Below are 27,057 nucleotides of genomic sequence, written 5' to 3'. Positions count from 1 at the left end.
GACTCGGATGGAAGAAATCTTGGGCCACAGTTTAAAACCACTTCAAAGCCAAAAGCTAATTGCATCTAAAGTCTGGAGTAAGAGATTGCCAGGGTCAAAAAGTAAAGAGTGCAGTGCTTTATGTGGCCCTGTCAGGTGGGCATTTAGACAAGCCATCTAGCCAGTTGACAAAGTTTCAAAACCTGTGTTGTCAGGCCCAGAGAAATAGGTGGTCTTGTTTTTGTTTATTTTTCTACAGGATGTTCTCTCTATGTTTATACCTCCATATGCACGTGTGTTTAGCTATTAAACAAATTTAACTTTATTTTGGTCTCCTTGAAATGAATCTGAGTAGAATGCCTCCATTTTAGGACTAAATCATTATTCACCTCCTGAAAGATATGCATTCATTCATTTTACAAGTAAATGTTTTCCTTTTTCATTGTCTTAGGAAACCAGTGCCTATCCCAGCAGAAGTGGCACAAGGAATCAGTCCTGAAACGGACACCAATCCATCGCAGTGTTACTCAAACACACAATCACTCTTACCATTACAACTTTCTGTAGTTGATTATTTTACTGTTGTGGGGACCTATCCCAGCAGCAAGTCAAGAACTCAGAACAAGGTGGCAGTCAGTTGCAGGGTTTACTTGCTCACTCACTAACTAACACCCATCTGCACACTCAGACAGGCCAATATAGAATGGCCTGTTAACTGAACATGCATGTCTTTGGGATGTGGGAGGGAAAACTGGAGTAGCTGGAGAAAAACCCACACAGACACGAGCAGAATATGCAGACTCCACAGACAGTGACTGGTCCCAAAATTTGAACTTAGCTTTCTGCATTATGAGGCAACACTTTACTACACTACCTAATGATACTGTATATGATCACTTACTTTAAAGATATAATTTACAAAATAAATAATTATTTGGAGATGTGCTGTATGCCAGTAGACTGCTAAGAAAATGGATTGGATGGGTTTTGTACAGTTTTTTTTTTTCACTGGTTCCAAGTATTCCTGATTGAATCCCCGGTTAAATACTTCATTCGCATTTGTGTTGTTTGTTATTCCTGAGACTCAGGGGAGAAAAGAGTAATTACAACCAGACAGATGTGCCCGAGCTATTTTAGTCCACAAAGCCTACTGGATGTTATTGATTGGTGGCAGAAAAGCAGAAGTGCCCTCAACATGAACCCAGTAGCCTGTTGATACCACCTACCAAATAGTACAGACCCTAACTCTACCATTTTAGAAATCGATGTATTTATTTTTAATTAGCCAATGCTGTGTTGATCAAATACACTAATACTTAGCACAGAAATTTCTCCAAATGCAAGTTTAATAAACTCAATTCCTTTTTATATTATGTTTTTCACTACTTGTTGGCTCTGAGATTTGCACAGTGTCAAGTGCCAAGCAGTGCATAAAGAACTGAGATTATAAAGCAAAAAAGTCACACACAGTATATCAAAATAAAGTGAGTCACAGGCTTAATAAGGGCAAGATGACAGCCTGGGGATTAGAGTTACTTATCTGTTTTCAGTTCCCAGTCTGGTCATTGTTTTGTGGAGTTTGTACATTCTTCCCTACTTTTTGGGTACTCTGTTTTCTGTTCACATAACAAAGATTTGTTTATTAGTTTAATAAGCATTTACTAATCAATGTTCTCATTGCACACTTATATTCCATCCTTTGCTGGTTCCTGTCTTGCTCCCAATACATCCAGGATAAATTCTCATCCCCTAATGAAAAAAGAAGCTCCATAAAATGGATAAGATATCATCTTATTTTTAGTCTGGTTCTATGTGAAGTCTATACCCTAATTCTCCATCTTCCGGTTGATGCTGTAATAAAAAATGATAATATGTAACAAAATGTAATATTTCCACTTAGTCCAGTTCATGTTTGCAGCATTATATATAATGCATACTCGCACAGAGACCAATTTGAAATTACGAGGTTATCCAATATGCACATTTTTATGGATCTGGGAAGGAAGCCAGAGTATTGATTTATTCATTTTTGTCCTGTAGAAACACTCTTTATACAGACCGGGATTTGACTTAACTAGTCAACATGGACGTGTGACCTCCTCTGTCGTTATATTGTTTTGATGTTTTGCTTGTAATGCCACATGGACTTGGTACCTTACCTTTTTCTTTTCTCCTATCAGACTAAATGGTTTGGAAACAAATTGCTTAAGTGTGGGTTTAAGTCCCTGCTACTAGGATTTATCCTAAAAGCTTAATATACTTCTCCACCTTAAAAACATTATGAAAGATAAGAATCGATTTGACCTAAAAATGAAAATTTAATTTGCAGTTCAGGGTCATGGCCTGAACTATAAAAAGGACAACTGAATAAATAATAATTTCATGGGCACTTGATTCATATTTTATTCACTAGGCTGAGGCTGCTATCGTGCCTTGAGGGGCACTACAATTAAAATTTATTCTATTACTAAGTGTTTCTGACAGCTCATACAAGCTTGAATTTAGAGCAGAAGGCACCTGGTGAGTTGAAAGATACATCCGTGAAGCATGCTGTGGTCTTGGGAAAGAGCTGTCTTGTCAGCTCAACAATAAGGGACAGAGATCATGGAAACCTTGGCATGCCTGATGTGTACAAGGAATAATTTAAGAAAATCCTTATTAGAAGGGCCAGGTCCTGTCTCCAGGAACGAGGAAGCACTTTCATTTGAAAGTAAAGCAGGAGTTCATAACGTGGGAAAGGATTTCTCAGTGGATTTCATCCAAACCATTAACGTTTTAGCAAACTCTTTCTGTGTTAATCTTGTGATCATCCAAGAACTGCAAATAACCTTTATGAGTCATGATTTGTCTGGCATTTTTATTGGCAACGTCCTGAGTAAGTCCTCTGATAGCGGTACAAGAAACTAAGCTGGGGGCGGCAGGTACTTAACAGTGCTGCCTCACAACTCCTGAGAATTGGATTTTAACTTCAACCCAGTCGCTCTCTCAGGAGAGTTTGTATGTTCTCCCCAAAATCTGATAGTATTTTTCTCCAGACACCCCAAATTCCTAATCATTTCTCTCCTATGGCCATAAAAATGGATTAAAACAATACAGTTAAATACATGCATTGAATCAGCTGGTCTTGTATTCCTCCATCCATAACTTAGATTCCTTATTTGTCTGGTTTCTGCAAATTAGCTTTATTGTATAGCCTAACTTCCTCCACTTATTACTGCTCAATAAATCTTGCTATATTTTCGTGGTCTAAAATTTTCATCTCATTCCTTATTTAGAAATTTCAATCCTGTTCCTTCTTTAGCTGAAGTATTTGAAATATTACTTTGCATAATTTCCCTCCTCCATTTTTTTTTTGTTTGGCCCAGTCTTTTCCTGCCCATTTTATACTTTCTGACAAGTCTGTCTCACTCAACTTTCTCTTTATGAATCTTTTCCACAAATACAGCCCACTAAACTATTTATTCTGTGAACCTGCTTTTTCAATAAAATTGTTGTGGAGAGCTGTCACTTGTCTTAGAAGCTTTGGGTGCAAGGCAGAGACCAACCCCAATAGGGACACAAGCCACACTTACTAATTTTGGACTTGTTACTGTGAGGTTAAAGCATTACCAACTGAGCCATTGTGTCAGTTGTAATTTGAGATACGAGGTATTTAGTCAAAAGCAAGACTGATGAAAGATCAGTCATTAAAATACTTTCTCTCTTTGATAACTTTTACAGCTAACAATAAAGTAGAGAACAAGGAGTACAGCACAGAGTGACATGTCACGGGTAGCACTTATATGGCCTGCTTTACTCATAGGGAGCTGTAAAAGACTCTGGGGTTTGCTGTACATAAAATGGTTGTTTATTTAAAAATCCAAAGGCTCATTGAGGAGCTCTTGTCTATATACAGTAAAACAAAAATCACTATAATAATTACAGCATCAAAAGTTATGTGAACTCTTCTGGCCATTAGCATGTTCTGTAATTTAGTAATCTGCAAAGTGTGCATCCTATTATGTTGTATTGTATTTCAGTGACTACAGCACTGCGAGCCAAAGCTATTTTGAAGAGCATTAGAGTATAGATACTGAAATATCAGGCAAGAGGGAGTAATTTGAACATGCAAGACAAAATGGGTCCTTATTCACACTGTGAGCAGGACAGTGGATGAACAGGAAGCTGCTGAGGGTAGACACTTACACATTTTTGCTTCGTAATTCAGAGAGCCTGGGAATCATGATAGCTCACTTACAATGATTTATAAAGGGATCTTCAAAAAACTACTCAAATTACAGTTTTGGACATATGAAACCTATATCCATTTTCAAGTTTCACAAGGTGAGTTTTCTGTGCAGTCCACTGTCTAAATATAAATGCTTTACAGCACCTATTTTGTACATATTTAACTTTTTCATCAAGTCTGACTTACATTTACCAGGCTACTCCTGCTGCCTGAGGTACGTGTTCTTTTCTCAGACTAGTCTGTCAGTGTGTGACTAACATGTTCTTTCTGTGTTCATGTAGGCTGTCTGCTAATGTTCTGGTTTCCTCCTATATCCAAGATATTTGCAGGTTATTTAAGATGACAGGTAAAAACTAGTCAGATGTTTGTGTGCTGTGTGATGGACTTTTACCCCATGTCTAGTGTAGTCTTCTCTGAAACAGGTTCAATCTTCCCATGACCAAGGAAAAGAACAAGAAGGTACTGAAAATGGATGAATGGATAGATGAATTACATCTAACCCAATTTCATTAAATTGTTTATGATGCTCATTTTACACTCTGGTCTAAGAAAAACAATAGAATGCAAAAATTGAATGGCACAAATGTACACACTTATTCTTACCTCCCAATTACCAACATGTCCCAACCTTTTTTTTTTTTTTTTTTTTAAAGGTTTGCCTTTCAGGATGTCGAAGACATGTTTATGGTTGTTGACCTGCTGCTTGGAGGAGATTTAAGATATCACCTGCAACAAAATGTTCACTTCACAGAAACAACTGTCAAACTGTATATTTCTGAGATTGCCCTGGCTCTTGGCTACCTGCGAAGCAAGCACATCATTCACAGGTCAGCTTTCATTTTTTTACTACTGGTTCACTTAAGATCATGTAAGATTTTAAAAGGGGGTCTCATGCCTTGAAGCCAGAGGCCACTATTTTGTTAAAGGTGAAACTGTCAGTGGGTTGACCCGTCTGCTGCCACAACTTTTTGGAATGGCCAGCCTTTTTAAATTTAATCATTGGCATGCTTGTAGCATTTAGCCAGGCTAGTGCTACTCCATGTTCTGAGGTGGCACCACAGTGCAATGCAAAGCACCATCAACAAGAATTTTCAAGGTGCTCTCTACACTTCTGAATCACAAGTCATGTCATTACTGAGAAGAAGCCATGATGTTGCATGCTCATTTACTTTAACAAGTTAAAAAATATACACATGGCATAACAATCAGGTGCATCAAGGGACTTGGGTAACTGTTTTGAAACATGGAACATTTTAAATTTTTATGTAACTAGGGGGCTATGCCCCCTGCTCGCTTCGCTCGCCAACCCCCGTGCTTGGTTTTCCACATATACACTTTTAAGATTTTTTTTTCTTTGAATTGTTGCTATTTCATTAGTTTCACTTTTATTTCAGAAGTTATGTAAAAACAATATTTGGAATCTTTCGAGTCCCAATATGCTGAATCTTTTAAATGAGGTCCGTGAGACATGTGTTTAATGACTTTGTACCATAATTCAGGATAGGTTTCTCTGTTTGGAATTTCAGCACTGACAAAACGATCTACATCATTGGCAGTTAATAATTTTTTTTGCAAAGTAACCAATAAATGCATGTGAGGTAAAATACGTGTTTGAAATTCTCTGACTTAAACTTCAAAGCCTTACAATATTTACATACTTCTGACATATCACCTGCGTCCATATATTCGATCTCTATTCGCCTCTTAGTCATTTCTCCGAGTAATAATTTCTCCTTTATGGCACTAATGCAATGTTTACTTTCTTTTTTTGACACTTTCGTTTTTTTCTGCTTTCATATTCTGTATCTTGCTCTGCATGTGTTTCACGCGTTTTTTTTTTAGTCTTTTGAATTCCAGTTTTCATTATCTCTAACCTGTTCTGCATGTGTTTGGCCCCTTTGTTTTGTAACCTCTTTATGACGTTTTACTTTGTTTTCTACTCTGTCTTTTATTTCTGACCTCGCTTTGTCCGGCTTTTTTTTCAATGACACCTGGGGCCTCATGCATAACGCCGTGCGTAGAATTTGCACTATAACATGACGTAAGCACAAAAGCCGAAATGTGCTTACGCACAGAAAAATCCAGATGCAGGAATCTGTACGTTCACCAACTTCCGCGTTCTTCCACTAAATAAATCCTGCTCAGCATGGAAATAAACGCACGTGCACATGCTTGCTGTCCCGCCCCAACTCCTCCCAGAATTACGCCTCTTTGAATATGCAAATCAATATAAATAGCCCTTAAGCCCAGCGTTCTGTGAAAAGGCAATGGCAAAGTACGAGGAAAAATAGAAGAATTTCAGCGAATACCAAATGGAGGCAAAGAAAAACGTACTATTTGTTGGTTTAAACAGTTATATAAGCAACAAAAGGAAGTTGATCGAGTGACATAGCGTGTCAGAGAAACTCGAAAGCTCAAGTTCACAAAGTCGCACAGTGCCCGAAATAAAGTTGTCACATATCAAAGTCGGTGTGAAAAGGGGACTCGTAGCCCAACGTCTCGAGTGTCATATGAAAGCTTATTAGGGTACAGTGAAAAAAAGGCACACAGTGTGAAAAAAGCACAAAATGTCAACTTTAATCTCGAAATTTCCACTTTAATCACATAGTTTATTTTGTCATTAAAGTAGAACATCATAAACTTCATCTTAAAATTGTTTAATTTACTAGTTTCTCAAATCCCATCATAACTAAAGTAGCACATTAAATGCTTTGTTGTGTATTTGATCTTATAAGTGCTCAATGTGCCTGAATCACTACGTGCTCTTCCTCCAACAGGACACAGAATCCATTACGTTTGTAATATTACAGCTCTCTGAGTAATTAAAATACTGAGAAGTACACGTGATATCATTTTCATGATGATATGAGTTAAAGCATGTTATTAAACATGGGAACACGGTGGCGCAGTGATTGGTCATGCGTGACTTTCAATGAAATGCTTTATTACAGAAGTACTGTCTTTTTGAAATGTACTAACCCCCAATTCCTATCCTTACTTTTCTTTCTCCAAATACCCAATCACCACATAATCAGCTCTGTAATAGACGTTAAGCCATCTGTAAGCTTAGAACGCCGATTCTTCAAAACGTTTAAGGAACATCGAAATATCTTCGTAATGTTTAATTATTCTATCCATCTATCCTTCCAGTGTCGCGCCAGCCACAGCATGAAAACAGCGCGAGGCACGAACAAACCGAGAACCAAACTCAAGCTCGCTAGTGCTGTGGCACCGTCTAGTTAAAGTTTTATCTGTATAATATAATCAACATATTTTGCTGCATTTCATCTTAAAAATGATATCGCCATCATATGTAAATACACGCTTTATAAAGTGGCTCAGGTTGTGCAATATTATAACTGTATCATAAGTACAATTACCTCAAGGTAACTTGCAAGTACAAACAGTTCTACAAGGAGCACTTGATGGACTGATTGAGTGCGTGTATAGTTCTTGGGATGAAACTGTTTGTGAAGCGTTGGTCAGATGAGAGCAGTTCAAATAGCGAATCGCTGAGGCAGCGAGTGCTTGATGCTGTATACTGATAATTCTCTTTCCAATCACTGTAGATCTGTGATTCACACTCAGATACAGTGATATAAATACTCCGAGTGGTGCAGTGCAAGTAATATGGAAAAAGATGATCCGCTGTGGCAACCCCTAACGGGAGCAGCTGACAGAAGAAGAAGACGGTGCAGTGAGAGTAACAACGCTAAAGCAGTTATGGTATTTAGAATAGTTTGACCATTCTGTGGGCCATTATATTGTTACAGGTTAATTACAATCAAATGCATTAAATTTATGAACGACATACGGTTAATTTCAGTGTATTTGATAAAGCCAGCGTCGTGGATGTTGATCTAAGAAAGGGTAACCACACAGGAACAGTAGCACTGCTTTGACGCTGGGTACCGCCAGTCTGCAAAACCGAGCGGAGAACTTGCGTACGACAGGGTATGAGGTACCATGGAAAAGTATGTGGCTTACGCCAAGCGTAGGTTTTATACATCGCGATTTGAACGTGGAAACGTTCTTACACAACATTTCTGTGCGTACGCACCGTTTATACATGAGGCCCCTGGTCTGTGGTGATTATTTTCCCTTTTTCAAGTAATAATTTCCATTTGTTTGCGTTACTGCGATCTTTACTTTCTTTTTTTTATACTTTCTAATTTTCCTACTTTCATATTCTTTAACTTTCTCCACATTTGTATTGCGCATACGTATTTTTTTTTGAGCCTTTCGAATTCCACTGCTTTCATAATCTGCTCTGCATGTGTATAGCACCAACATTTGTGAACGTGTTTATGAAGTTCTACTTTGTCTTTTACTCTGTCTTTTAATTCAGAGTCCGATTGGATGTGCTTTGTTTCAATTCCACTTGTTAAGGGCTGATAATTACTTTCCTTATTTTCTGAATCTCTTGGCACAATGTCTCATGTTTAAGGTCTTCGCGGGTCTTTTAACTGTCTTCCATGATCTTAACGTGAAGATCACGTCTCGACGCCCTACTGTTTCTCTCCAGGATTTTTTTTTTTATAATAGAGAGATTTTACAATATTATGTATTTAAAATTAATCACAAAATAAGCTTGTTTTGATTGAAATATAGATAGACAACAAATTCCAACTCAACTATTGTTTTGCTGTCAGGAACAGCTAATGGACAAGTAAAATGAGGAAACTATACAAAATATATAAGTAAAATTACCTCTCTTAGGATAATTTTGAAACAGTAAATTAATCAGTAATTGAAATCACACAGAATGTTTCTTTAATTTTCAAAATTCACCAAAGCTTTTCAAACAGGTGTTTTTGAGACCTTACAAATTTTTGCAGCTCTCCATTTGAGATATCTCAGTAATTAATGAACTTTCCAGACAAATTTCTTTAAAGAACAAGTTTACCAAGACTCAGTGAAATTGGTCAACTGGTAGCCAAGTGATTTCATGTAAACAGACAGCCTGACAGAGAGACAGTCAAGACAGATCTCATTGGATAGTAGATGCTTTTCGCATTTTATGCATGCACATTAAATAAGGTAACAATTATATTTATTTGCACCTGTTCTGATACAATGGCAGAGTGAAGCATGTTGACGCATAACCCCCTCCCCACTCCATATGGTCCATTTACAGCATAAGATTTAAGACTCTTCTCATAGATGCTTAAAATTGCCTTTTTTGTGGTGAACTGATACAAACAGCTATATCATGAACACTGTAATATGGCATATGTCATACAACACATTTTAAACAACTCGTTTGACAGTACTTTGGTGCCAGGATCAATCCCAGGATGGTGCGTCTTAACTGTGAAGTCTGTTCCCTCAGAGCAGGAACTTCTTCTGTTTAAGGCTGACAAAGATTTGAGAAAGAGAATGAAGTAGCTTTTAAAACTGGCCTGAACATACAATTTCTGGTTTTTGGTTATGTGGTTAAGGACTTCTTAAACTAAATGACAAACAAACTCACAGGCACACAGACAAGCTCGGAGGTTGAGTGGCATCCGGCGCCGCCGAGAGTGGCAGCCTTTTCAGCAGCTCCGTGTATGACTGTATATATATGTGTATTTTTCTACTTTTATTTTTCTATTTTTATTTATTGATCACTCCTACCACTTTATTTTATGTGGATTCGTTCCCTGGATACACTTACTTTTACAACATGGGCATGGATTTTTACACGCCGAGACTCGCCTTTCTTTTTTTTTTTTTATGTGAATTTCCCCCTGGGATTAATAAAGTATCTATCTATCTATCTATCTATCTATCTATCTATTTTCAAAATGCTTCAAGATGTTATTCTGGCTTGCGTCAATTGCTGCTGTTTTTCTGCATCCCTTGTTCAAGGTTTGAAAATGGAGGAAGAGATAAATAATTGATTTATTTTTTGTTTTTTTTACTCACCAAAAATGAAAAGCTATTTGCCATCTTTCATCCATATTATGTAAAAAAGCTATAAAGCCATGTTGCTTTAGATATTCATCATCATTAAGTCTAAGTGGAATTGAAACTTTTCTTGATACCTTTGTGTTTCCAAATGACTCTTCTACACGTTTATAATGCAAATATCTCACCATAGCTGCAGTTGCTTTTATGCATGTTTTTATAAACAATTATAAAATTTTTTCACTATTTTATATCCAATCATGATAGAAAAAAATTATAGCCAATTGAACTACTGTAGCAAGCAGCAATGGCAAAACATTAACGGTTTCTTTTATTATTAAAATTTCTCAATTCGACAGCTAAATGCAGGAATGTATTCTGACCCCAAATATAAATTGTTAGTTTACATGTGTGAATTCCTTCAGGATTATGTGTAGATTACATAGGTTAAATATCCTGCAGGCAGAGAATATAATATAACTTCATCTCTATGACAAATTGGTCTGATTAGAATATGGAAAGTACATGTTGCTTAAATTCCGAAGGTTTCCTTGCATATCCCGGACTCATTCTGTGTGTGTGTGTGTGTGTGTGTATGTGTATGTGTAAGTTTGAAGTGGGCACTATAGAGGAATATGGCTTGGAATAGCCATCTAATGAGAGCTGTTGTGTAGAATGGCTATGGATTCAAGTCTAGATATACAGTACTCTCAGGTTTACAGTGTCTATTGTATGTTATTTTTCCACAGCAGCACACAATTCTCTTACCTGCTAATCTACTAATTCTACATATTACGCAATATCAGATTTTATGATCTGCACCTTAATGTGTTACACCTGCAGAACAATTCTATTAGGAGTTGATTTGTCTTGGAAGGACCCCAGGGTGACTCTATTCCCCCCTTTACACTCTTCATTATGTAGACCTGACCAAAATGCTTCTAAATCCCTGCTACAGCCTTCATATGTTACTCTACCTTTTGTATTTAGGACCTCAAGAAACAATATGGAGCACCAGAATAGGCAGGAGAGAGTTACACATTTATTCAGGCATTATAGATAATGCATGTGCTGGCAAAATAATATTAATGCAACCTGGGTAATAATTCATTTATTTTGCTTTGACTACCTGGTGGCTCTCTGTCTAGGTGGCACAGATGGTGGGAAGAATTAGCTAAAGGATAGAAAGAGACGGTAGCACATTGGCAAATAAGAACTTTTTTTATAAGCCAGTGTTCACAGCCAGAAGATGTGAAACACTGCAAAACGTGGTGAAGGTGGCACACAATATTACCTGCATCCAGCTGCCTTCTGTTCAGGACAAAAGTAACAAATAAGATTATTAATAACCTTGGCCATCCTGCACAGTCAGTTTACTCACTCCTCCTTTATGGTAAATGATAAATGACTATTTGCATTCACATCAACAGGTTTACAGACAGGTCACTGAACAGCCAGTAATAGCAACAAATGCTTATTCTTGCATAGACTACATATTGTTTACAATTATATATATGAAACATTCTATTTTTCTGTGTCTTTTGTTGGTATTTCATTATTATCACTGTTCTGAGGAGATATACAAGTAAGAATTTCATTTGTGGTGTGTGGCCGGCTAAATATTCTGGCCCTCACCCCCAGGCCGCCAGGTGGAGCTCTCCCAACAGCGTGGACGTTCCCCGAATTCCAGCAGGGCTTCATGGACTTTGTAGTTTATATGCACAGCCCTGCTGGATACCATGGGGACCACCAGGAGTCGCTGTGGGGAGGCTGCCGGACTCTTACTTGCCCTATAACCCGGAGGTGCGTCATGATCACATGACAAGAGAAAACGACGTGCTTCCGGGTTGAAGAAAGGAGCTTTTTATACGACCCGGAAGTGTTCATGATCACATGGACAGAAGGGAGAAACACTTCTGGGTTATGGACTATATAAAGGACTCTGGGAAACCAATACACTGAGTTGAGCTGGGAGGAAGGGTGGAAAAGTGTCTGGGAGTGTGGAGGATTGATTAGAGTATTGTTTATTGATTTATGAGTATTGTGGAGTGGAGGGTGCTTTGTGCACTGTATTGTTCAAATAAAGGTAGTATTTGGACTTTTACCTGGTGTCTGGAGTCGTGTCAGAGGGTTCAAGAGGACAAAAAGAGACCTCAAACTGTCACACATTGTACTATGTAAAGATATCACTGCAAGTGTTACCCTTGGGAATTTAGTGACAGGGCATACCTTCACTTCAAGTGCTAAGGCATACTGTTTCATTGGTAGGGAACATAAGATTGTGACTTGGATTTCCCAGTTTGGGAGACCCTTCCTTTGCAGTCCTCTGTTAAGCGCTTCTACTATCATGTGCCGCCATGGTGCCATCTCACTCTTTTGTGAAACCTTTTTCTAATGGAAGTCTCTTATTTAAAGTTATGTAAATTGTTCTATATAAACAAAATGTGTAAAGCTTATCTTGATTGTTGCGCCTGTGCCATCCTCCATTCATTCTCTTTCCATCTTATAAACACTTTAGGTCAATCAAGTGCAAGACCACTAAACTGTATAACACCACTTGTCACTCGACTGTGAAACTGTTCATTAGCACAAATTTGATAGATGAAGCACCAAGACACTGAAGGTCCCAAGATGATCACTGCTCAGTGACTCTTGGAAATGGTGGAAAGAGGCAGATCATTGTGGGATCAGCTTCTTGAGAACAGGATTGCCGTTATTCCTTGGAAGATTACTAGGTCAGAACAAGAAGAAAAAGAGTGGGAAAATAAACAGTATATCCTACCATAACAGCAATGTGATACTCATTTGAAGGCATCTGACTTCTCTACCAATTTGTGAGACACTACAGTTTCCTAAAAGATCAAATTTCAGTAATAGTGTCTTCCAGCACTTCAAATGAGCGATGCATAAATTTGAGTGTATGAAGTGTTGCTTTATTATTATTTGACTGCCAATCAAACATGGTCATAAAAGTGTAGAGCTAGCCAAGGTTAACAGAGCAAGCTGTGGTTTAATTAGTGAAAAAAGAAATTAATAAGACACTTCTCACTTGTAAAGTTATAATGGAATAATGAATGAGTTTGTAAACCTCATGCAAAAAAATTAGTTGCTTATTTATTTAAAAAACAATCAAGATAACTTAATCTTCCTTGACTATCAATTTTATAGAGAAACAACAACACAAGATCCACATCAAGTTCAGAATAACTTGTGTTAGCAGTACCAGCTCATGTGTGTGAAGGGACACAGTCATGACCAAAATGGAAAGGTCCAGGCATAAATATTTCAAAGGAAAACTATACTTGTATTTGTAACACTCAGAATCAATCTTTACACTCATTCAATATCTATCAAAACTAGACAATTCTCCCATACTGTAGATAGTCCAGTGCATGGTGCAAAGACAGAGAATATCCATCTATCTATACATTCACTGTACCCATTTATCAGAATTCCAGGACAGACAACTTTTAGCACAAGACAGGAATCAACTCAAGCTGTGACACTTCTCTCAAAAAAAAAAGAAAACCCTCAGAAAAAACATGCAAAATTACACAGCATCAAGTTTAGCTGTTTTTACTGTTTTAATTAAGAATCCAAGTCCCTTATATTTTATTTCACTTGGCTCACTGCTTTTTTTACCTACTGAAAATAAAAAAGCAAATCTAAGGAATTAACAACTTGTGTTTAGATTGTGCAGACAAACTGATAGCAGAGGAGCATTAAGGACCAATAAATTCATCACTCTACACATTTTTGGCATACACATTTTTCATTAGAGACTCTCTGGGATGCAGACCCTTCTAGCAGACCACGGTACAATTCAGTCAACTGGACACACTTACACTCACTTGTACCAGTCCTTTTAATGTACTCCTCACATCTTTGGGATGTGACAGTAATACAAAATAGTGGGAGAAAACCATTGTGGACACAAGGAGAATGCTCCAACTCATACACCACCAATTCAGAGTGGCAAATTACACAACTTGCATCTTTAGAATCTGTCTGGAACACCAGAGTGCCTGGAGAATTTGCAAACTGCACATCAATGGCAACCAGATCGTGATTCCTTAAACTGTAAAACCATACTTCCAACCACTGAGCCACCATTACACCATCAACTAGCTAAGTAGAATTAAAAATCCATCCATTTGTCCATTATCAAAATCATTTCTCCCAATTACTGAGTCATGGAGCAGGAGGAAAGTTACAGCCACTGGCTGACTCCATACTAGTACATTTTTGTTTAAAAAATGACAGACATAAAATAAAGTTCTATCTATCTATTAATCTCTGTTTTTGCATTTCACCCACACTATAATTTTAGGCTCTGAAAACTGAGAATTTTGAAAGCATTCTCCGGAGCGCTTTATGAAAGTGCCAGCTCGCTGATGTAATGTAGATGAGTGAAAATGTGGAGTTTTGAAAACGCAGGCTCCAATTACACTCTGATCATTTCATGCCTTTTCTGTGGCCCTTCCCGGATTGGATCCTGCTCATCAGAACATCTCACTTGCTCGTTGGTCTCCCTTCATGGAAGAAAACCATATTCCAGCATACCAGACATAGAGTAGTTGCTTTCCATGGCACTTGTTGCTTGCTTACCAGTATGTATCAAAATTGCATTTTGTACAATTTTAAATGCTGCATACATGCACAACAGGTAAATAATTTACTGGTGGCTATGATTTAGTGACAAATCCTGCAACTGGTGGACAACCATCCCTTCATCTTCCCATTTCCACCAATGCACACATGCCCAGGGCAGATGAATGGCTGCATCGTACATGTTTTCAGTTGTTTTAATGTGGGCAGACACATTTCATAAACTATGTGAAAACGTCAGTGGGGATGGGGATCGTTTTTGTTTAAAAACTGCATTTTTATTTGATAATTATTTGTAGCAGTGTGGACATAGCCTCATTGCTCAAACAGAAACCAAACATTAATGGAACAGCAGTTCATTATAAGAGCATGTTTCATAATTGAGTGATGATAATTTAGTATATGATTCTCATTTGGTTAGCTGTTAAGTAAGCTGTCTGTAGGTTTAGTGTTGCACCAAAAAAAAAGTTAGATAAATGGTGAATAATGTCAAACACCACAAGGCAAAAAATATACTGTGTGTTCATTCAATAAATGCTTAGTAGTTCAACATGTATTGTACACCATTCATCCATAATCTATCCAATATTTGGGCTAAAATAAGTAAAATAATTTGAATGATTTTCCCTAATAAAGCCAATTAATTCACATTACTTTAACTGAGAGAAACACATACTTCTAAAATAAGCAAAGATCCCTTCTCTAAGGGTAGACATTGAGATAGTAATATTCAGTACAGCAAGAAATACTTTTACCTGTGGATCCTCCCAGTTTAATCTACACTGCACACGGCAAACAAACACACAAGCATACAAAGACGAGAGGATCTTCTGAGGCACTATTAGGTTACACTGAGCACTTCTCAGTTACTCCGCTCCTTCTAACAGGTGATGTAATTAGGCTATTAGATGCTAGTAATAGCTTGTCAGACCAGCCGAGTAGAACAAAAGCCACTCAGATCACGTTCCCGGCTTTGTGTGCCTCTTACTCAGGTTTTTTTTTTTTTCTCCTTTTTTATATTGGTCATGCTGAAAGGGAGCAAAGGGAGCCATGTTGAAACAGCTCTCGTATTTCTGACAGCTTGGAGTAACTCTTCTCCAGTGGTGTTCTTTCTATATGTTTTACTATCGTACAGTATTCAACTGTGGACAGTAATGCAATGCCACTTGAGCCATTACTTTACATTACCACGGGAATGATGCCCGTTTTTGTAATGTTTCCACACTTCATATTAAAACCTCTTTTCATCGGGCACTACCCAAGTTACCCAGCATTTCCAGGTTGAGAAACATTATTATCCTCAAAACTTGTTGAATTTAATACATACCTATTTTTAGTTTTGGAAAAGCCCTTTCCATACAATATTCTTTTTTTTTTTCCAAAATCACACTAAACTGCATTTTTATCACTCTTTAATATTGTTTTTTATCAATATGCTGCTGCTGTAGTATGTGAATTTCCCCTTGTGATTAATAAAGTATCTATCTATCTAAATAACCCTGCTGAACATATGGCACAGCCCAGGGCAGCCTGGGCCAATGATAGAGGAAATGTGTAGAAAACGGTTTAATTAAAAAGTTAACTGCAATAGTCAGGAACTAAACCCAGATTTCTTAGATGAAAGGTAACCATGCTAACCATCACACTGCCATCACAACCTGCACAGCATGGTTTCTCTGTAGATAGATCACACTATAGTATTTCTTACCTCTCGCTATTTTGAAACAGTATCTATGATGATCAACTTAAAATTATAAGATGAATTGTAGCCTACATTTCAGGGGTCATCACATAAAAATCATGCGACCCCTGTTCCATTTCATGTTTAGAACAAACAGGCTGTTTAGAAAATTAGTGGATGGGAGGATGAATGGACTGACATCAGAATGTAACTAATGCATAAATGAAATGAGTACGGAAAGGAGAGTTTCTGTTCACTTCATTGTCCTCCTGGCTGGAGTCGCTAAAATGCCAACACTAAACAGTCTGCATAGGAGTTACGGATGGTTGAAACCTTCTGTAACCTTAAGTCAATTTCAACGCCAAGTTCATGCTTTACAAATCCAGATCTTTTGTGCAAGAAATGGTCTATGCACGTTTCTCATCATAAACAAGTTTTATACTGAGGCCCCAGAAGTGACCATGTAACCAATCACTGGGAAATTATTATCAATAAAAGCCTTTCAAAATAAACAAAATTTACGTACAGTATATGAGTAAATTATCAATAAAAATGGACAGATATTATAGTAAAGGTAGCATCACTACAGTAGAAGAGTTAATTAGAATGTAAAATGAGCGTGGGTATAGCCAATGTCAAATATTCACGCCAAAACTCATTCTAAATGTTAAATTGTGGGGATTAATTTTAGCCCAACCTATGACACGCTCTGGGAACCCAACCCTGCTATTTAAGCTCTATTGTATTACATCCCTTGTAAAGCGTTTTCAGGCAGTGTACACCCTGAGCAAGTCTGACACTCTTTCCGGAAAGGAACAGTTAGCTGCTGAAGCTTTTAATCAGAAAATAATTTTATCTAGTAATTGAAATGCTCTCTAATTTGGCTTCTTGTTAGTTTTTCTGAATAAGTATGTAGGTTTAAAAATTGCAACAAAGTAATTGTTACATGTTACATTTTACCTGTAGAACACAAATTAACATGCTCTCTCTTTCGGGCCCTCTCTGTTTGTCATTGTTCTTTTACTTTTGTTTAGTCACATCTATTCCTCACTATACAGCCAGTTTCTAGTAATATGACATTCTGATCATCAGCAGCTTGCATACTGTGAACTTCATAAATTAACTGATTGTATAAGTCATCCAGTACAATAATGGAAACCACTAGGAAATAACAGGATGATGAAAGCTGAGCAATAATACTGCCTTTAAAATGTAAAGATAAATCTTAAATGAAACAGTGAAATAGTGGCGCTTTAGAGATGCTGTGGGATCACCCATGCCAAAGAAATGTGCATCAGGTTAATTAGCGACTTTAAATTTTCCATTCAGGCATGAGTGTGTCTATCATTGTGCCCTGTGATAGTCTGACCCTTGCTGAGTTGATTCCTATTTCGCGTTCAAATCTACCCCAAAGAACTGAACTGGACTACATGAATTCAATAATGGGTGAATGAACTTTATTAAACTAAGGAGAAATTCAAAGGTGAAAAGTATGTGTGAATGCTCGAAGATGCAGAATCAAAGAAAAGAGGTACATTATTAAACAAACAATTCAACTGAATGTATGAAGGAACCACTTATTAAAAAATCTGTCTAAACTCAAATGTATGAGGCACTTGCACCTTTCCAGAACACATTATGAGAGCCCTCTTTCAGACACACCTGCTGTGTTTGGAAACAGGAAGTCTAAATAAGAATTCCTTTGAGTTATAAAATAAAATTACCCTTTAGTCACAAGATTAGATTAGATTTAGAATAGCCATTGCAGACCTGCTGTAAAGCATATAAAATGTAAAACATGATATTCTCAAATCAATTTAATCTAATTCACAGTCCCAGTGCCTACTCCAGCAGCAGCAGTAGGTATCAGTCTATGGCAGGGCATTTTACAGAAAACGTATGCATAGTGCAACATTCAGATGCATTTGGGGACTTATTTAACCATTTTAAAAGATGGTACTTCTTTTTTTCTTACCTTTTCAGAGACAGATCATACATTTTTGTTTATAAAATATTTTTGTAACATGCAGTCCAAAAATATTAGTGATAACAGAATGTAATTACTGTACATTGATTAGTATAATACGTGTTTGCCATTTTACAATATTATATGCTTAAAAATGCACTCAAATAGGTGTGTGGTGGCCGAAATAGACAGAAGGTTCTAACTCTAGTGATATCAAAATTTCATTAATTAATTTAACATTATTAATTTTTGGATGTGAATGGTTTATAGTTAATTGGAATACCTACTGGAGAATTACAATTTATATTTAAGTATCCAACTAAAATTGCTGGCTTGGCTACAACAGACCATGATGGATAGTAGTTAATTGTGATGGTTTCCTAATAAAACTGTAGTGTCAGTGAAATAGTAAAGCATTATAATCTGCAGACAATGAAACCGTGCATGTTTATTCAAACTGTGCCTGTAGAGACATGCATATACAGTATAGCATCTTTCTTATTTCATTCATTTCTAGATAAGTTATGACTTTTTGTGTTCCATGCTTTCATTATTTACTTTCATGGTCACAAAGTTAATCTACCTGAAATGGGCTGTAGAAGTAGAACGAAAAATGTGGCAGAGCTTCACATAAGCTGCCATCAGCCCTGCTTTTATAAGCATTTAGCTGCAAGCTGTTGCTGTGCAGGACACTCTGCCTTATCTGAGCAGTAAAAGAGGAAAATATACAAAATATTCGAGCTAAAGTGGTAAATAGTAAAGTTATCAGTAACTGAAGTCGCGCAGAATGTTTCTCTTTAAGACTGATGAGTTAGAAAATTTGCCACTGCTTTTTCTATTGAATTAAAGAATTCCCAAGCACGAAAGTCACAAACAATGACTTAAAATTCCTTCTAGAGTGGGAAACACTGTTAAATCCCGGATAGTAATCAAAAGGGGCAAAAAAGAATCTTTATAAAATAAAAAGATTTTCACAAAAATACTCTGTTGCACAAAAACAAGCTCTGAGGAGAGCAAAGCAAAAGAAGTTACTTGAAACATGAAGTCAATCTAGTGCAAACAAATCCAAAAATACAATCCAGACAGCAAAGTCAAAAAGCAGAGCAATGATACAAAATCCAGAAGATTCTCAAAAGCACAAAATAATCACAGAGAAGCTTACTATAAGCACACTTATAATAAACTGCAAGGGACTGTGGGTTTTCCTCAGCCTTTATAGGGTTGAGGGCAGTCCCTTGACAGAGATGGGCAGGTGGTCCCAACTCTTGGTACACAGTACATAGTAAAAGATGCTTAAACATAACAAAATTAAAGAATCAACAATGCTAACATAAACCATGAACAAAACAGAGAAGGAGAACTAGACTGATCACAGGACTGTGAGTTATGAGACTGAAGGAGTTGAACAATTTCAGTTTAATAAAAGGGAGATTAAGAAGTGACATGATGATATGTTTAAAACTATGAAGGTGGGTTAGCACAGTGGATCCCAACTGTTGTTTTAAATGAATCCTTCAGTAAGAACACACGGACACAGATGGAAACATATTAAGCAAAGACGCAAATATTAGAAAGTGTTTCTTCAAACACAGAACCATAGACAAATGGAATAGATTACCAAGTAGTGCAGTACATAATACGACTTTAAAAATTTGATTCCATTCTGGGGAAATTAACTGAAGGAGGTAGGTGAGCTTTACGGGTTGAATGGCTTGTCCTCGTCAAAATTGTTCTAACATTCCAAAAACTCACTGTGCCTGTAACAATACTTAACAATTGGCAAGACATTGTGGCTCTGTATTCTGTAATAGTAAAAGGGAGAGTAAATATAGACATTCTCTTAATGATTAGCTTTCAAAAACATATGTATAAAAAGATGACCATATAACCATATAGCTAACACCTTGGGTTGTTCCTTTTTTATTTAATAGTTGTCTTGTTTAGAACCACAATCTATTAACCACACCAAACACAGTACTGCTTGCCTTCCTTCTTTCTATCCCTCCCTCCCTCTAAAGGCCATCTGCCAACCAACACTACTACTGATAGATAGATAGATAGATAGATAGATAGATAGATAGATAGATAGATAGATAGATAGATAGATAGATAGATAGATAGATAGATAGATAGATAGATAGATAGATAGATAGATAGATAGATACTTTATTAATCCCAAGGGGAAATTCACATACTCCAGCAGCAGCATACTGATAAAAAAATATTAAAGAGTGATAAAAATGCAGGTATAACAGACAATAACTTTGTATAATGTTAACATTTACACCCACCCCCCCCCACCCCCGGGTGGAATTGAAGAGTCGCATAGTGTGGGGGAGGAACGATCTCCTCAGTCTGTCAGTGAAGCAGGACAGTGACAGCAGTCTGTCGCTGAAGCTGCTCCTATGTCATGCAGTGGATTGTCCATGATTGACAGGAGCCTGCGGAGCGCCCGTCACTCTGCCACAGATGTCAAGCTGTCCATCTCCATGCCTAAAATAGAGCCTGCCTTTTTCACCAGTTTGTCCAGGCGTGAGGCGTCCCTTTTCTTTATGCTGCCTCCCCAGCACACCACTGCGTAGAAGAGGGCGCTCGCCACAACCGTCTGATAGAACATCTGCAGCATCTTATTGCAGATGTTGAAGGATGCCAGCCTTCTAAGGAAGTATAGTTGGCTCTGTCCTCTCTTGCACAGAGCATCAGTATTGGCAGTCCAGTCCAGTTTATCATCCAGCTGCACTCCCAGGTATTTATAGGTCTGCACCCTCTGCACACAGTCATCTCTGATGATCACAGGGTCCATGAGGGGCCTGGGCCTCCTAAAATCCACCACCAGCTCCTTGGTTTTACAGGGGTTCAGTTGTAGGTGGTTTGAGTCTCACCATTTAACAAAGTCCTTGATTAGGTTCCTATACTCCTCCTCCTACCCACTCTTGATGCAGACCACGATAGCAACGTCGTAAGTGAACTTTTGCACGTGGCAGGACTCTGAGTTGTATTGGAAGTCCAATGTATATAGGCTGAACAGGACCGGAGAAAGTACGGTCCCCTGCGGCGCTCCTGTGTTGCTGACCATAATGTCAGACCTGCAGTTCCCAAGACGCACATACTGAGGTCTGTTTGTAAGATAGTCCACGATCCATGCTACCAGGTATGAATCTACTCCCATCTCTGTCAGCTTGTCCCTAAGGAGCAGGCTGAAGATGCACTGTAGAGGACTCCCCAGCTCCAGCACACAGGCCTTCAGCAGTCGTGGCGATACTCCATCTGGACCCACTGCTTTGCTGGCACGAAGTCTCCTCAGCTCTCTGCTTACCTGGGCTGCTGTAATTGTGGGTGGGGGGAAACTCTCTCCTATGCTGGTATTAGCAGAAGGATGGATGGAGGGTGCAGTACTCCGAGGTGAGAGTGGGTTAGGGTGGTCAAACCTGTTAAAGAAGTTGTTCATCAGGTTTGCTCTCTCCACGTCACTCTCGATGGTGGCACCCCGCTTCGAGCTGCAGCCAGTGATGATCTTCATCCCATTCCACACTTCTTGTTATTCTGCAACTTCTGCTCCAGCTTTCTCCTGTACTGCTCCTTCGCCGCCCTGAGCTGGACTCGGAGTTCCTTCTGCACACGCTTAAGCTCATGCAGATCACCGCCTTTAACAGCCCTTTTCTTCTGGTTCAATAAGCCCTTGATGTCACTTGTAATCCATGACTTGTTGTTAGCATAGCAGCGTACTGTTCTTACTGGAACTACAATGTCCATACAGAAGTTGATGTAGTCAGTAGTGCAGTCAACAGCCTCCTCAATGTTCTCACTGTATGATCCCTGCAGGATATCCCAGTCTGTAGTTCCAAAGCAGTCTCTCAGATCCTGCTCTGCCTCTGGGGACCACTTCCTGAATGAGCGTGTGGTTGTAGGTAGCTCCCTCACTCTTGGTTTGTATTGAGGCTGAAGCAGAATCAGGTTATGATCTGCTTTCCCAAGTGCAGGCAGCGTCTTTAACGTTTGCATACTGTACTATTTCCCCGGGTATTACAATCCACATACTGGGAGAAGGCAGGTAATATTTTGGCCAGCGTCACATGGTTAAAGTCTCCAGCAATTAGCACAAGCGCCTCGGGGTGCTGCATTTGCAGTTTAGCAACAGCAGAATGGATGATGTCACCCGCTATATCCATGTCCGCCCGAGGAGGGATGTAAACAATAACAACAATGACATGTCCAAACTCTCTGGGCAAGTAATAGGGACGCAGACTTACGGCCAACAGTTCGATGTCCCTGCAGCATGTGGAGATTTTGACGTTTACATGTCCAGAGTTGCACCACCTTGTATTGACATAGAGAGCGAGACCTCCTCCTTTCCACTTGCCGCAGGTATTTGTGTCTCTGTCCGCTCTAACTGTGCTAAACCCGGGTAGCTCCTCGTTAGAATCTGGGATGTTAGTTGTTAACCACGTTTCACAAAAAAACAACAAACTGCATTCTCTGTAGGTCCTGACATTTTTCACCATTTTTAATAATGTCACTGCAGTAATGTACTGTTGCCAGCTCACTGGGTATGCAGATTTTTTTTTTTTTCTATAAACCTTGAGGCAGTTTGGCACTCCGAGCCTCATGTGCACTGTGGACATTTATATAGTACGGAGTCATTCATAGTGTACAGGACTAAAAGTCAAACTACATTAAACCTGCAGAAATACGCATATTTGTAAACAAAGATATTATCTTTTATACAGTGAATTATAAGGAACAAGCTCTTGAAGTTCCATCTGGATCACTTATTACTTTTGACTGCTTTCCTGTTTTGCTTGGAGTTTCTCCCTCCAAGGAGTTTGTGTTTTATTGCATACTGTGCCAGGCTGAGTGAGAGTTTTGTATAATCACCTTTAATTTCATAAGACATATTTTGTTATGAGCATCACTTTGGCACAGTGGTTAGTTAGTGCTGATGCTTCACAGCCCCAGAAGAATGGGTTTGAATTCCAGGAGGGTAATAAGTGTGCTAAATTTGGACATTCTCCCCACATCCATGGTGACTTTTCCTGGGTTACTTTGGTTCTCTTTCCACAACCCAAAGATGTGTTTATTATTTTAATTGGCTATTTTAAACTTGACAGTTTTGACTGTCTTACCCTGTGATAGGCTGAAACCAAGTACAAGGATGCTTGCCCCCTCATACTCAGTGCCGGAAGGAAGGGCACAAGCTCCTTGTGACTGTGAAGTGAAAAACCAGGTTACAAAATGTATGGAAGGACTTTTCATAATGAGTCTATCATATTGTAACACAAATGGATATTTATCCATTTCAGTACCCACTTATTTCGTTATAGGATTGTGGGGTGCTAATGTCTGCTTTAGAAGTTACAGCCTTAAGTCTGGATACAACCACTCAGAGGCCATTTGTTGTTGTCAATTAATGTAACACACCCCTTTTTAGGATGCTGTAGGAAATCCGAGTAGTTGCAAAAAATGTATGTGGAAAAAAAAAAAAAAGAGCGAGCTTCAAGACCATCACCTGAACCCAGGTCTTTTGAGCCATTACGTGCTTCTGCTGCGCCCTGCAGTGCAGTGTTAGTCTTCTTTTTATAGAGCCTCTCCAAACTTTAGCAAAGAAAATAATCTTAAACCAAATAAAAATGCACCTCTTGTACATAAAAAAATAGTGCCATGCTCAAATCTGTTTAACCATTTTGTAACAGGACAGGTGTTGATGGAGTAGTAGTGTAAAGGAAAGAGTAAGGCGAGATGGCAAGCGCACTTTATTGCCTGATATAGTGTCAGCACTGCAGAATACGATTTTGGCTGTACTATGAGTCACTTGAATAACACATTATTGGAATATTTCTGTTATGGTTTTTTTATCATATAAACTTATACTTGGTGAGCTAGCCGGGATAGAACTATAGTATATACAATACTATTGTGAAATGATCAGACTCGACACAAAAAAAAAAAAAAAAAAGGTTTGTGGCAGCCACCTGTATAATTTCCCTGGCTGCAATGGGTTTTGAAAATCAAGACAGATGTGTCCTTTATGGAGTCCAAAACGGACCCGGAAGTGACGTGTTTCTGGGGCCAAAACCAGAAGTGATGCTCTTCTGGGCACTGGAATTGGAAGTGACATCTTCAGGGTGGAATCAGACAAGTTTTCCCATTTTTGGTCTGCAGAGACAAGAGAAGAAGGTTTAGCGCACCCCGCCACCCCCTGGTCTGGTGTAGAATTACCTTAATTTAGTCCATACAACGTCCTCCTACTCGCACATGTGTGACAGTATATCTCTTATATATATTTCTCTTCTGGTTCATTCTGCTTCCACTTCAAAACCGGTCCCGCCCACACGCAGCCGACACAGCATTTCTCAATTCCTATTCGTCCTCTTCCATGTCATGCACTATACTGGCCTGCTGAGCGTAATACATCCAGCAAGTACTCGAGATGCTGCCACAACGGTAAAGTAGCTTTACCACCTTTGTGGGAGCCACCTGTGTCTTTACAACAGCTTCTTACACAGCAAACATCGGAAGCTAAAAATTATCGTGAACACATTCGAGAATATAACTCTTCTCTAGCGTTTGCTTCCATGTGTGCACAGATAACTCAACCTCCTGGCTACGGACCATACTGTTTTAAAATACACGGGCAAATTTATCACCAAATCTCTCCACTATACGCCAACACTTCTACCTCTCCAGGATGTGGACAGTTGTATGTTTTTGACACAATGCAAGCTACTTAAGTACGTTTACAAAATAAAGCAAACTCTGCATGCAGCGAAAATGTACTTCTCCAGCTAGATTCCATGCTCAGAACCATCAACCCCTTCACTAAATCATACAAACACATGCATGAAATCGCTCAGTACAATCCAACAGCATCTGTACGAATGGTTTTCAAGGAAAACCTTAGGCAGGATTTACGACGATACAATGCCCCGACATTGCAGCGATTTTCATCGGAGAAGATGGCGAAACGCCTGCTGAAAGGGACATTTGCATCTATCCCATAGGCAACTCCTGTAAACAGATTTCCACACTAAATATGAACTGCGATCCTATGGTTTACCCACTTTTATTCCCTTACGGAGACATTGGCTGGCACAAAGATTTACAACATGTTCCCGATAAAAGAACTGCCAAGCGAATAAGGCTTACTCAATGGCAATTTTACGTGTGCAGATTAGCAATGAGGAATACATTTAGTATTTTGCACTCCAGCGGTAAACTATTCCAACAGTACGTCGTAGATGCGTATGTTAAAACAGAGGGCGCGTCTCAACCATCTCAGATTACATCTACAAGATCTGTGCGTGGAACAATACAAAGGACTATCAGACGCACTGCAAGCAAACGCTGAGAATAACAACGTACATGTAGGCAAAATGATCATATTACCGTCCACATTTCCAGGAAGTCCAAGATACATGCAACAAAACTATCAGGATGCCATGGCCATAGTACGTAAATTCGGAAAGCTTGATTTATTTATCACTTTCACATGTAATCCTGCTTGGCCGGAAATTCTACATGCACACTGCCTCTTTCAAGAAGTATTTATTTCTACTTGATTTCTGAATTCCTTTATCACCGTTTTCCGTTCCTATTCTTACACTGCCGTATGCTACGGCAGGCGTCGGCTAGTATACTATATTCACTTCAGTAGGAGTGAATGGACTGCTTACTATCTGTCAACCTCCCCAGCTGATATTGTAAGAATTACATCCCTAAATATTTCTTTTGTTAATCTTAACTTTTCCAACTGCTGTAAAGTTGTTGAGTGTTTTGAATGTGCTAATATTTTAGGCTTCAAAAAATGAGTCTGTTGCAAGAGAGAAGTCAGAAGCCCAATTAGTCACTTTAGCCTTTCAAGCCAGAGGAGAACTGCACTAGCTAAAGTAGACGATTTCCACACTTTTTGTGCAGTTCTCCAAGTTACTGTCCAGTGGTCCAAGTTGGGTTAACCTAAGTACCTATGCTAGAGTGAGCGAATAGAATCCACTTACACTAAAGACAACTCAAGTCCTGTGTTAGCTAGATCTTGCCACAGCCCAAGGGAACTGCTTTTCAGGTACTTTCCTTAGTGCAAAACAAGAACTGGTGCTGCATTCCTATGACTTACAATTTGTGCCAATTCAACTGTTAACTGAGTGTAAGGGCATGTTTTGTGTTTGTTTCTTAGGTGCTGCTTAGGTCTATTTTCAATGAATAATACTACTCTGTTTGTTCTTAAAGATGAATGCTCAAAATGTTTGTTGAATAGAATCTGCAGTAAGTTCAGTTTAAACTCACATTTGTCCAGTGACTCTTTAGGAGCTCTAATTTTATGAAACAAAACATGCTGAAATTATCAGTGCAGTATCTGAAAAGCTAAGACACCAGTCTATACCTCTTCATTAAGAAGAATCTTTCACCATATTGCCCCTCTAGTACCAGCCTTCAACTTATGAAAGCCCAATGAACTTGTCAGCTATGACAATGAAGTTATACATAATACATCTAAAGGACTAAATCATTAAAGAGGCAAAAATCCAGGCTGCTTTCTGAGTGTTCCCTTCAGAGGGTAGCGTCCACATTAAGGCAACAAGAAAAGGTCACAACTGTTACAATTAATGAACTGACATTTTATACGAAGATCCATGCTTCATGAAGCTATGTGGTAACAGACGGCATAGCAGAAAGGTGAGCTTCTCTCTATTGAATAATGCAACACTCCAGAGG

The 27,057-nt window shown here is 38.6% G+C and overlaps 1 protein-coding gene across 2 annotated transcripts in view; it reads left to right on the top strand.

The window, feature by feature from the left end:
• The window catches only part of stk32a (serine/threonine kinase 32A), a 152,682-nt gene that overhangs the window by 77,069 nt on the left and 48,556 nt on the right, over positions 1-27,057 (top strand). The window contains exon 5 of one of the 2 annotated variants that reach the window (XM_028812730.2): positions 4,861-5,034. The exons of the other annotated variant lie outside the window; for it this stretch is intronic. Coding sequence (XP_028668563.1) covers positions 4,861-5,034 — 174 coding nt within the window. The remainder of the gene's footprint in view (positions 1-4,860; positions 5,035-27,057) is intronic. 2 annotated transcript variants of the gene reach the window in all.

This window comes from Erpetoichthys calabaricus, chromosome 11, assembly GCF_900747795.2.
Source record: "Erpetoichthys calabaricus chromosome 11, fErpCal1.3, whole genome shotgun sequence".
Lineage (NCBI taxonomy): Eukaryota > Metazoa > Chordata > Cladistia > Polypteriformes > Polypteridae > Erpetoichthys > Erpetoichthys calabaricus.
This window is presented reverse-complemented; position numbering and strand designations above follow the sequence as displayed.